At 42.4% G+C, this 13,174-nt stretch overlaps 1 protein-coding gene across 3 annotated transcripts in view; it reads left to right on the top strand.

Moving 5' to 3' along the window:
* ARFGAP3 (ARF GTPase activating protein 3) overlaps positions 1-13,174 on the top strand; it is a 53,608-nt gene that overhangs the window by 21,859 nt on the left and 18,575 nt on the right. For 2 of the 3 annotated variants that reach the window (XM_024737512.1, XM_024737514.1), the window contains exons 7-11: positions 1,442-1,504; positions 2,791-2,837; positions 3,415-3,557; positions 8,969-9,097; positions 10,000-10,122. In XM_024737512.1, the coding sequence (XP_024593280.1) occupies positions 1,442-1,504; positions 2,791-2,837; positions 3,415-3,557; positions 8,969-9,097; positions 10,000-10,122 (505 nt within the window). The remainder of the gene's footprint in view (positions 1-1,441; positions 1,505-2,790; positions 2,838-3,414; positions 3,558-8,968; positions 9,098-9,999; positions 10,123-13,174) is intronic. The other variant, XM_024737513.1, reaches the window with a different exon arrangement.

Genomic DNA, 13,174 nt, shown 5'->3' on the forward strand with positions numbered 1-13,174 from the left:
GTTGTGACGGGCTTCTTGTGCTTAGCATAATGTTTTCAAGGTTCATCCGTGTTGTAGCATGTATCAGTATTTCATTTCTTTTTATGGCCAAATAATAGTCCACTGCATGGATATATTACATGTTGTTTATCCATTTTTAACGTAATAAGTAAAATTAAATTAACATTTTTAAAATAAAAATTTTAACAGAGTTCCTAACCAGAATCTTTTTTTTTTAGATCAACTAGCAAACAGAGCAGATTTCTTGGCAACTGAAAATTTAGGTTTCTATCACTGATATAATTGGTATTAGAATTTCCAAATGTTAACATATATTGGGTGTATGGTCCACATATGTACTTGGTATCTCAGAACAGTTTACTTTATAAAGCATTTTTTAAAATTAATTAACTAATTTATTTATTTTTGGCTGCGTTGGGTTTTTGTTGCTGCGCGCAGGCTTTCTCTAGTTGCAGCGAGCGGGGGCTACTCTTCGTTGCGGTGCGCGGGCTTCTCATTGCAGTGGCTTCTCTTGTTGCGGAGCATGGGCTCAGTAGTTGTGGCACTCGGGCTCAGTAGTTGTGGCTCGCGGGCTCTAGAGCGCAGGTGCATGGGCTTAGTTGCTCCGTGGCACGTGGGATCTTCCCAGACCAGGCTCGAACCCGTGTCCCCTGCATTGGCAGGCGGATTCTTTTTCTTTTTTGTTGTTTTTGAATTTTTGAATTTTATTTATTTTTTTATACAGCAGGTTCTTGTTAGTCATCCATTTTATACATATTAGTGTATACATGTCAATCCCAATCTCCCAGTTCATCCCACCACCACCACCACCCCCTGGCCCGCCACTTTCCCCCCTTGGTGTCCATACGTTTGTTCTCTACATCTGTGTCTCTATTTCTGCCCTGCAAACCGGAGGCGGATTCTTAACTACTGGACCACCAAGGAAGTCCCTCAGAAGAGTTTACTTTAAAACACCAGTCCACGGGACTTCCCTGGTGACACGGTGGCTAAGACTCCGTGCTCCCAATGCAGAGGGCCCGGGTTCCATCCCTGGTCAGGGAAGTAGATCCCACATGCATGCCTCAACTAAGAGGTCTCATGCCACACCTAAGGAGCCCACATGCCACAAGTAAGACCCATCGCAACCAAATAAATAAATAAATAAATAAAGTAAAATAAAACACTGGACCATAAGGTAGAATTCCAAATGATATTAATTAGGGAGACCAATAACATTTTTATTCTACAAAGCAACTGGATACAAAATATACTTCTGTTTTAATGGACTTTTAAATTAAAATTCTTAAAATGATAAAATTGAATATGGAGCTAAAAAGAAAAGACAGTCATTGACAGAATTGGATAAGATTCGTAGTACTGAGCAAGTTGAGTATATTATATATTCAAAAGCACATTTGATGAGTCTATATTCTGCGTTAATATCAATATTTTCAACTTTCAGGTGGACCAGAACAAGGACCAAGTGTGGAAGGTCTTAATGCACCAACAAAGGCTGCTCTAGGTGGTGTGTGTTACCCTATATTGGGATTTAGAGAGTGAGATTGACTAAGAAAGTAATGAATCCTGCCTTTACATTCTGCCTAGAACTTCAAATGTAATGAGATTTATTTAAGCAAAAATGCTGTTCTGTTCCGGCCGGCTTGATGACTGTGAAATGCAGCAGCCTCTGTACCCGGCGAAGGTTGCTCTTGACGCTTTTGATTTGCTGGTTTGTGTCCCAGCATAAGCAGAGGTCAGAGCAGCCAAGTCATTCCTAGCTACTCAAGAACTCTTAGCATTTTCTTGTCTTTCTGATTTTATTGTAGGTGAACCTAATTTCTAATTTCTCATTATCGGGGAAATACAATCTGAAATTAGTGCATATTACACTGTATTATTAATTGGAAAGCAGCTGCTCTGGTGAAAAATAACTAAACTATTAGAAATGTTCCAGATGTTTTCGTCATGTATTTATAATAGACGTGTAGGAGACTGGGGGCAGACTATGTGACTACCGCAGTACAAATCTAAAAGAAAGTGATGAAAAGGAGAATTTCCATGGATGGCTTTTTTATACTTGAAATGTAGTGAGTTTATTCCCTCATTAGGACTAAAAGTTTCAATCTTTGTTGTTTGTGGTTTTATGCTATCTTTTTCCTGTTAAAGCACATTCTCACTTTGTAAGAAAATAGTTTTTATTCTTACTGGGTCTCTTTTACATAGTTCTAAACACAGAATATGTAATCTATGATTAAAATTTACCCAGAAAACAATTTTTAAGAAACGTTATCTAAAAGCATCATATATTTTTCTGCAATTTAGAATGTAGTGCTACCAAAATAATAGAGTGTTTTATATTTCTTATTGGTTGATATGATAATGTAAATCAGAGTAGAAAGTGCTTCACTGCTTTAGTTGCATGCATAATGCCTGGCTAACTTTCTGCTTTAAAACAATTTTGAAATGTTTTGAAGAGTAGAGATTAATAGGAGGGTTTGTTCTAATGTAATATGAAATGCTCCTGAAGAAAAACGTGAATGGGGCAAACTCAGTCTCTTTACTTCTCTTCAGTGTGGTGTCCCCAAAACATATGTAATCTCTGAGTTTGGATACTACGTGGAAATACTGAGGACTCTGTTTTGATAAAGCTCTGTTCATGTAAAGCACACTTGTATACTTCTGGATGACAAACTAATGTGGAAAATGTTATAGTCGCTTAAATAATAAAATACAGTATCTTAGAATTTTAAAAAATACACTGAAATTATATATTTCCATTGGTCTGACTTTCTACTTTTTATTTTTTGACAGAGGTTTCCTCTATCATAAAAAAGAAACCAAATCACGCTAAAAGAGGAGTGAGTATTATGTATAAAATATCTGGTAGTTCAGCTCTGAAATGGCTCATGCACTCAGAAAAGCCACCTTTGTCATTTTCCTTTTATTTTGAGCCATATCATAATGAATGTGGCTTTGATAAAAAAGCTTATTTTGTTCAATGAGGGGATGTTATACTTAGTGAAGATTTTCTGGAATGAGTGCTTAACATTTCTCTGTCAATGACAAAATTCTGAAAAAAATCAACAGAGGCTCCCTGGGAGTTTCTGTCATGGTTACGGTTCTAAAAGCAGTGCTGTCTGGTGAGGCTGGGCGGGTTGTCATTGGTTGAATGTTGCGATGCCGTGATTCCTTGCAGAGCCCCTGCTCTGGAGGCAGGTGCGGGCTTTGAGTCCCGACCTCATCACTTGCCGGCTGTGGGATCTTTGAGTCACTTAACTGGCAGGAGCTTCAGGTCCTCATCCATCACCCGGGGATGGAGACAGTGCCGGCCTCATAGAGTCGTGAGGACCAAGTAACCCTCGATAAATGTTAGCTTTTGTTGCAAACGTTTTCAAACAGTTTGGGTAGAATGTAATCTTATACTGTATCTTCTAGCTTGGGGCCAAAAAAGGAAGTTTGGGAGCCCAGAAACTGACGAATACGTGCTTTAATGAAATTGAAAAACAAGCCCAAGCCGTAGATAAAATGAAGGAACAGGAAGACCTTCTGGCCAGGGCGGCACCTAAGGAAGAATCGATGTAAGTTTGATTGGGTCATAGTAACATGTTTCTGAGATATGCTTTCCAAATGCCATTTATTCTTACATATGTGTGTGAGGAGGATAATGCAAAATTCAGTTTTATGATAACGAAAACTGCATGGACGTGTAGATTAGAAGGGGAGAGACCAGGGGAGAAGGAGGCAGTCGCCATTTCCGGTTGAAGCTGTGCAGACAGGATTGGGATGGGGTCGCGGGAAGGGAGAGACAGAAGCGCTCAGGAGGTACTTACGCAGGAAGGACGCTCAGCATCGTCCGTCATCAGGGAAATGCAAGCCAGAGCCACAGGGAGATGCCACTTCACTCAAGGTAGCTGTAATCAAGAAGACAGACAGCAAGTGTCGGCGAGAATGCAGAGAAACTGGAGCCCTCGTGCTTTGCTGGTGGCAGTTACCACATGACCCAGCAATCCACTCCTCAGTATTTTCTCAGAGAAATTAAAATATGCCCATGTAGCCACACCAGAACTTGTACATGTGTTCATAGCAGCATTAATCCCTATAGCCAAAAAGTAGAACTAACCCAAATGTCCATCAAGTAGTGAATGGATAAACAAAATGTGTATGTCCATACAATAAAATATTCGGCCATAAAAAGGAATAAAGTACTGACACGTGCTGCAGCATGGATAAATCTTAAAAAATTTTATGCTAACAAAGAAACTGGCCACAGAAGACCGCATATTGTATGATCCCTTAGAAATGGAATGTCCAAATTAGGCAAATCCAGAGACAGAAGGCAGACTAGTGGTTGCCAGGGGCTGGGGGCAGGGGAGAGAACGCGGTGTGACTGCTAATGGGCGGGGTTTCTTTTGGGGGTGATGAAAATGTTCTGGAATTAGATAGTGCTGACGGTGGCAGCCTTGTGAATACGCTCAACAATATGAATTGTGTACTTTAGAAAGGTGGATTTTATGGTATGTGAATTATATCTCTGTAATGAAAAAAAAGTGTTTATAAGGTGAAGCCCCGTGGAACTTGGTGACTAAGTTCTAATTGTATGATGGAAGGTTGTGGGTATGGTGGCATCTGCAGAGCTTTTGAGGCTGGATCTTGAAGGAGTCTCAGAGTCAGACTTGGCACGGGGCCGGGGGAGAAGGAAGAGCCTAAGAGAATGAAGAAGAGGGAATCCAGATGGTGGCACTGGGGTCCTTCCTGGATTGGGGACATTGGAATGATGGCTGGGGATTGCCCTGAAGTCAGGCGGGCAGTTTTACACCACATCTGAGGGGAGTGCTGTGAAGAAGGGGTGTGTTTTGGAAAGTGCGTTTGGTGGCGTTATCCAGGACAGAAGGAACGGGAAAAAACTGGAGGCCAGGAGGCCAGACTGGAGACTTGTTTTAGGTAGATACTTAAGGTTCCTGAGAGGTTTTCGTTTGTGTTGAGAACAGAAGAGACACGTGACCATCTGGAAAGTGCCCGTGAGTGGGCATAGAGGATGGTAAGGAGAGAAGAGAGGAAAGGCGACTTGGACTCCTGTTTTGTATGCGTGTTTATTTTATTTATATGGTGTTTTCTCTTATTTTCACATGCGTCTGTTTTAGCTTGAGTTAATTACTACGGGCTACCTAATGAAGACAATACTTTATGCGCTTGTTTTGCGGATTCCTTTAGTTAATTCCCATTGAAGTGCATCAGGCAGCGCCTGGCGCGTAGTAAGTGCTCAACCAGTGTCATTTCTTGCTATTGATGCTCACAGTGCGCTAAGAGGACCTTCATACCATAAGCCAGATAATTGGAAATTGCTACTTATTCCTCACTGTCCTTTAACTCACAGAACCTAGGGGGCAGCACTAAACTGTATTTGGGTAAAATGTGACTTGAAATGCTCTTTGTGAGGTTTACTCTGAGTTGTCACAGACTTCACTTTGATGTCTCTGACTTAGCTAGGCTTTTTGACACTGGGCAAGGGGGAAGGTTCAATCTGAGTATGTTTGGGACTTCCCTGGTGGCGAAGTGGTTAGGAGTTCACCTGCCAGTGCAGTGGACACGGGTTCGAGCCCTGGTCCGGGAAGATCCCACATGCCGCGGAGCAACTAAGCCCCTGCGCCACAACTACTGGGCCTGCGCTCTAGAGCCCGCGAGACACAACTAGTGAAGCCCATGCGCCTAGAGCCCGTGCTCCGCAACAAGAGAAGCCACCGCAATAAGAAGCCCGCACACCACAACGAAGAGTAGCCCCCGCTCACCACAACTAGAGAAAGCCCACGCACAGCAACGAAGACCCAACGCAGCCAAAAATAAATAAATAAAATAAATTTAAGAAAATAGTTTTAAAAAAATATTGGTATGTTTGGAAGCAGGCTCTGTCCAGATTGCTTGTGCGTGAGGTTTTCCCAGAGAACGTGTGAAATCCCCACCTGATCAGAACAGGAGACATGGAATACAGGAAGCAGCAGCTCCCTTCCTGTAGGTCAGGTGGACGGAAACTAGCGTGTTACTAAATAGAAACAACACCAGCCTTAACGTGTCTCTTTCGTTTGGTTTTTTTTTGTTTTTTTTTTTTTTTTACGGCACCCGGGCCTCTCACTGTTGTGGCCTCTCCCTTTGTGGAGCACAGGCTCCGGACGCGCAGGCTCAGCGGCCATGGCTCACGGGCCCAGCCGCTGCACGGCATGTGGGATCTTCCCGGACCGGGGCACGAACCCGTGTTCCCTGCATCGGCAGGCAGACTCTCAACCACTGCGCCACCAGGGAAGCCCCGTGTCTCTTTCATTAGGACCATTCAGTACAGCATAAAAGCAAAGATGCAGATCATGGGGTATTTATGAACTGGACTTGGGAACCTAGTTTGACCCCTTTCATGGCCTTGTTCAGAACAACTGCACCACCATGCCCTAATCACCGTCCTGCCGCTCAGACACATCACAGCTCAGTTTCACCAAACTAGCGCTGTGCCAGCTATGAGGAAGTGCCCAAGCTTTATTTAGTCTTCTGCAAGTTCTTTTTTTTTTTTTTTTTTTTTGCGGTACGTGGGCCTCTCACCGCTGTGGCCTCTCCCGCTGCGGAGCACAGGCTCCGGACACGCAGGCTCAGCGGCCACGGCTCACGGGCGCAGCCGCTCCACGGCACGTGGGATCTTCCCGGACCTGGGCACGAACCCGTGTCCCCTGCATCGGCAGGCGGACTCTCAACCACTGCGCCACCAGGGAAGCCCTGCAAGTTCATTTTTTTAACGGCTGTAAATAAAGTTATTTCAGTTCAATCAGCTCTCACGAGCGGTATCGTTTCTTGTGTTGTCGGACTGCGAAACTAAACTATCCAGGCAGGCAGTAGCCTGAGCCTCGCCTGGCAGTCTCTGGGCCCATCCTCGGAGGCGTCTGTGTGCACAGTTGGTAGAAAGAGTAAGAAGATACAGTGGTGCCGCTGGAGCTGCTCTCTTGCTGACCTGAGTGTCTGGCCAGCCCTCCCCTAAGCCGAGCTGGTACCGGAAGGGCTTCTGCGGGTCTGAGAAGCTTGGAGTCCTGGCTTCCTTATTCCATTAGTGCTTCCAGGGTCCGGCTGTTAAAAGTGCACACTTTTAATGGAGGATAGACCCAATCGTACGTCAAGTACCCCAAGAAGGAAAATCACAGTTCTACTGATTTTAAACAGATCTATTGTTTTCCTCCAAAATTTATACTTGAAAGAGTATATTATATTTTCCAAGTAATAAAGTGGGTATGTTACCATTACCTGATCTGTAGGAATAATAGTAAAGAAAACCACCTGCCAGATGAAAACAAAACAGAAATCCTGCTTGACTCACAGCAAAAGCAAGATGATTTTTTCCTAGTAAGAAATTCTGTCGTCATTCCCTTTTACTACAGAGAAATGTATTCATATTATTATGGAATTTATACAGTGCCTTTCTTATGAGGAATTCGTGACGTTTTACACAATTTTTTAAAATGGATGATAGCTTAGAAATCCTGATAAGGTAGGTAGGTATATCATTTTTCAAGGCCCTGAAATTTTGTTGCTATTTTACTAATATGATAATTTACTCTTGTAATTGTTAATATAGGCCTGGTTTTCTTTATGAAAAATTAAGTATTTATAGCATTTTTGGAAATCTGAGAGTAAGGGACAGTGTTTTATTCGTCATTTCTCACCTGGGTGCATTATTTGTCACAAATATTTGAGAGATAGGTGATGAGTATCTGACTGGTGGTGCAGAGGAAACTATTGGCTGAGGAATGACAGCTCCAATTTTTTTTTTCTTTTTTCTTTTTAGTTTTTATCGGAGTGTAGCTGGTTTACAATGTTGTGTTAGTTTCAGGTGTACAGCAAAGTGAATCAGTTATACGTATACATCTATCCACTCTTCTTTAGATTCTTTTCCCATGTAGGCCATTACAGAGTATTGAGTAGAGTTCCCTGTGCTCTACAGTAGGTCCTTATTCGTTATCTATTTTATATATAGTAGTGTGTATACGTCAGTCCCAGTCTCCCAATTTATCCCTCCCTGCTCCTTACACCCTGGTAACCGTAAGTTTGTTTTCTACATTTGTTACTCTGTTTCTGTTTTGTAGATAAGTTCATTTATACCCTTTTTTTAGATTCCACGTATAAGCTATATCATATATTTGTCTTTCTCTGTCTGACTTACTTCACTCAGTATGACAATCTCTAGGTCCATCCATGTTGCTGCAAATGGCATTATTTTGTTCTTTTTTATGGCTGAATAATATTCCATTGTATATATATACATCTTCTCTATCTATTCCTCTGTTGATGGACATTTAGGTTGCTTCCATGTCCTGGCTATTGTAAATAGTGCTGCAATGAACGTTGGGGTGCATGTATCTTTTCAAATTATGGTTTTCTCCAAATATATGCCCAGAAGTGGTATTACTGGAGATAACTCCATTTTAAATGCTCTCAGAGCCTGATTACATAAAGAGATCTTACAGGAAATTTTCTTGTAAACTGAAGAACCCTTTTGCAGTGAAGTAATCCCTTCTTTATTTATTTATTTGTTAAGTCAAATTTGTATATATTTTTTATCTTAAACCAGAGCAGACCAACGAGACTAACCTCGTACTTTTGATATGTAATGTTGAAGTATAGTAAAATATTGGTCCAAGTAAGAAATTCTGCTTTTTATTATCCTTCAGAGAAATAATTTCAGTATACATCATGTTATGACATGATAATAAGTGATATAAACTAGAACAGTAATGTAAGTCCAGCAGCAGCCAAAAAGTATCTGTAAACTCATTCAGAGTTTCTTGAGCATCTACTCAAAAAAGACCTTTACCCCAAAAAAAGGCCAGCTTGCCTTCATAATCGTTAATTTATGGAAAGCAGCACGAAGCTAAAAGTAGAGTGATATGTTTAATGTTCTTCGTATTTTAACTCAAGAACAAGAATTAAAGCTAAATTAAGGAGCATTTGGTTTTTCTGGCAGTGTGTCATCATTACGGTTAGCCTATAAGGATCTTAATATTCAAATGAAGAAAGATGAAAAGATGAACACAAGTGGCAAAAAGAAGGTGGAATCAGAGAGACTTGGCATGGGATTTGGAAACTGCAGAAGGTATGTAAGACTCTGCTTTCTTGGATTTCAGAATTTAAACTAGTTTGCTAATCATGAACGGATTTTCCTTGTTAATTTCAACTTCAGAAATGTTTTCTCATTACTCGCTTTCTTCAGTTGTTTTGCTTTTCTCTAATACAGTCCGCCCGCAGCCCTCTGTACCCACAGGTTCTGCATTTGCAGATTCAACCAACTGGGGATTGAAAATGTTTCGGGGGTGGGGGGGATTCCAGAAAGTTCTAAAAAGCAAAACTTGAATTTACTGCATATACCACTCTTAAGGGCAACTATTTACATAGTATTTACATTGTATTTGCAATTATTTACGTAGCATTTACATTGTCTTAGGTGTTATTAGTAATCTAGAGATGATTTAAAGTACAAAGGAATACTGTGGGGTTTTTTTATCTGCTGGGGTCCTGGAAGCAATCCCCCTCAGAAGCCGGGGGACAGCGGTGTTCACTATAGCATGAAAAATTCCAAATTTGATTCTTAGGTAAAAGGAAATAGGTCTGACTTGTCATTTAGTGGATGCCATAAACATAACTGATATATGTGACTGTATTTTGTATAATTAGTTACAGGCCTCACTGAAGTCCAGTATTTTTCAATGCTTACACCAAAACAATATTTTTTTATTGCTCATGTTTTTAACCCCACTAATAAGTATATTTTTATTGAGAGTGTAAATTAAAACATTCGTGGGAATTCCCTGGCGGTCCAGAGGTTAAGACTCCACACTTCCGCTGCTGGGGGCCCACGGTTCGATCCCCGGTCAGGGAACTAAGATCCCGCAAGCTGCGCGGCGAGGCCAAAAAAAAAAGGTTCGTTCTTTGGTGAACACACAAGTGTCCTCGTGAACTAATATTATTCTTTTCCATTTTATTCTCTATTTTCTCAAGTGGTATTTCACATTCAGTGACCTCAGATTTGCAGACCATTGAACAGGAAACGCCAATCCCAGCGAAACCAAGAAAAAAGTATAGCGACGACAGTGATGACTTGCATTTTACTTCCAGCTCAAGGTAACCTGGTAGAAATCACCTTTAAAGTGTCTTTGTGAAAAGCAGTGATCACTATGGACTCACGAGTTTATTTGCGTTAGGAACAAACACAAATCAGTATACTTCATTGTTTTTAAAAGCTTTGGCTGGAGTCAAGGACGTCCTTTGGAAAAAAATCAGGGTAACCCTCTTTAGTGGATGATGTTTGCTAATACTGAAATGTTTGATAATAAAATCCGCACCCCGGAGTTAAAATTAGAGGTGGGAAAGTTGTATTTATCTAGAATGTGAAATTGGAGAAATCTGCAGAATCCCAAAGGTCTATGTTAAGCTGTTCAGTCTTATTCCAACAGTTGGAATATTTCACAGCTGTGCCTTCAGCAGCTTCTTTTGTTTTCAGGATACCAGCTTCTGGAGTCTCCAGTTGGCAGGATAGACTATTAAATAAATGCTCTTTGTGTGTGCATTTTTATGAATGTAAAACACTGCTGCTTTCAGAGGGGTGTCCCGGGATAAAGCCTAGGTCCCGTCCTTCAGCGCTCCCCATCTGACGGGGACAAGTTGCCTAACTCCAGCGTGAAGCTGACCATGGAGAGGCCGTGGTTCAGGTTCAAGCCGCCTGCAGAGGCCGAAAACAAGTTTAACTTGAATTGACTCACTCTGTGCGGTTCCTCCCAGAACCTGATCAGCACAGGGAGGCCTGCTTCACAGGCACCAAGTAAACTTGGGATATCAGGAGGTGGGCACCAGCTGGGAAGCTGGGCGACCTGGACTTGAACCCTGGCCCTGCCACTTACTGACTGTGTGATCTGGGCTGAGCTGTGTAACCTCTCTGCGCTTCAGCTTCTTCATCTGTAACTTAGGGACACCAGCAGTACCAACCTTTCAGGGTGTGCAAGGGTTAAATGAGTTAATACAGAGCACTGGAAATAGTGCTGTCATGTTCAGCTGCTATTATTATATAGAAACTCAGTTCAGGAGACGTGTGACTCAGTCTAAACGTTTAATTGCTATTGTTAGATACTTAAATTAACCTCATTGAGGGCCACCTTCAAGTTTGGAGTTCGGGGAAATTGAATGTGTGCCCATCAGTAATGGGCGGTCCTTACAAGGAGACGCCATCACTCACTCACATCTCAAAGGGCATTACTGTTGTCTGGCAATTATACAGGCTTGAAGCGTTTTCATATACATAACAGGTATAAATATATGTTAACTAATTAGAATCTAATCCTGAAATTCTGTATTCTCCTACCAAAGTTCATAGGTAAGGAATTGTAACACAGAGAACTATCTTTAAATCATTCTGCTAGCATAGCTTCAAATTACTTCAAGTCCAGATATTTTACCCAAAAAAAAGTTAGTAGTTTAGAGATGTTCCCTGTCAGTGCTTTCAGAGACAGGGGTGGTTTGATGTTTGCTGCCTGTGAGTAACCTGTATAACATACTGGGTTTCAGGTTACTTAGAGGTAACTTCCAAATCATGCCTTTTAAAGTATTTAAATACATTTTCTACAGGCTAAAATTAAATGTCTGACTTGATTTGAAGGCTGCATGTGTGTCAGATGTGCACGCTAGATGAGAGGAGGATGTGTCCGGGTCAAGAAAACTCCCAGTGGTGCAGGGTCTACACTCACCTGCTCGGCTTCTCCACGAAGCCTTTTTGATTGTTTCACGGCTCATTACAACTCCTATGCAGAGGAGAGCATAGGCAAGCAAAGGAAGTAGGTTTCCAGCTCCATGAGTGGTGCCGCTTGGTCACAAGGGTTGGAAGGAGAGGTGACTGCGGGTGAGGACGGGCCCCGGGGGGGCAACTGGGGAGCCTTGCTCCTGTGGGGCTTCCTCTGCCCATTGGGAGCTTTAGGAATCCTGTTGGCCTCCCTCTCCAAAAGCTTAGTCAAAAGACTTAGCCCTGAAGGCCTTCGTTGCTATGGAACAATTATTTACGGTTTGAAACCGGGGAGCAGATGGCGTTTTTATGTTGACCGCACTTACTGGGTTCCTGCCAGAGACCTTGGCGTGTTGTTTATCATCACCTGCAGGTTGTCTAATGGGAACGTAAACGCCTCTGCTGGTCCTCCTTACGGTAGCCACTATTGGTAGAACAATACTTACTTCGGCAAATGAAGTCAAATAAACACGGACTCTCGGAAAGCAGGCGTATTCCATGAAGAGCTCTCATTGCTTCCAAATAATTCATTAGCCCATTAGAGCTTGAATATTATGAATTATGAAAGAGTATTCTGTTAAAAATAAGACCAGGGGCTTCCCTGGTGGCGCAGTGGTTGAGAGTCCGCCTGCCGACGCAGGGGACACGGGTTCGTGCCCCGGTCCGGGAAGATCCCACATGCCGCGGAGCGGCTGGGCCCGTGAGCCATGGCCGCTGAGCCTGCGCGTCCAGAGCCTATGCTCCGCAATGGGAGAGGCCACAACAGTGAGAGGCCCGCGTACCGCAAAAAAAAAAAAAAAAAAAAAAAAGACCAACCATATCTTGGGGGTTTGTTTTTTTGTTTGTTTGTTTTTTTGAGTTCCATTGTTTCCAGGATATAAACAATGTAATTATATATTGAGTACCAAATAATGAAACTAGAACAACTTGTTCAGCCTTATAAAGCCAGTGTGGCCTTCAGTGGAATAGACAGCTGTCTATAGCTGTAAATCAGATATGTGCTATTAGGGTGCTCTTATCAAGGGATTGTAAGGAATGTTTTCAGGTTGGGTGAAGACAGACTGGGAGGGTGAAAATAAAAATGAAATGTATTAAGAACAAGGATCTAGAAATCAAAACATTAGAAAGTCAATAAAGATTTGGAGATCCAGGGCAGCTGTTGTGTTTCCGAGGAAAGACAGGTGCCCCACAGCCATTGGTGGATGCCCGTCCTCCACCGCATCCTTCCTGGTGCATCGGGAGGCCCTCCCGCGCTGTGTACACCGTGTAGGAGCACAGGGAGCCTCGCTGGTGAATGGTGGGAAGGGCACCCTCCCCGCCGCAGTGCAGAGAATACGACGTAACGGGCTCCTGCTAATCAGTAGGACCCTAGCAGAATGGCTTTCTCTCTCCTTCTGATTTTTG

The sequence above is a fragment of the Neophocaena asiaeorientalis genome, unplaced genomic scaffold (genome assembly GCF_003031525.2).
Source record: "Neophocaena asiaeorientalis asiaeorientalis breed wild unplaced genomic scaffold, Neophocaena_asiaeorientalis_V1.1 scaffold242, whole genome shotgun sequence".
In the NCBI taxonomy this organism is placed as follows: Eukaryota; Metazoa; Chordata; class Mammalia; order Artiodactyla; family Phocoenidae; genus Neophocaena; species Neophocaena asiaeorientalis.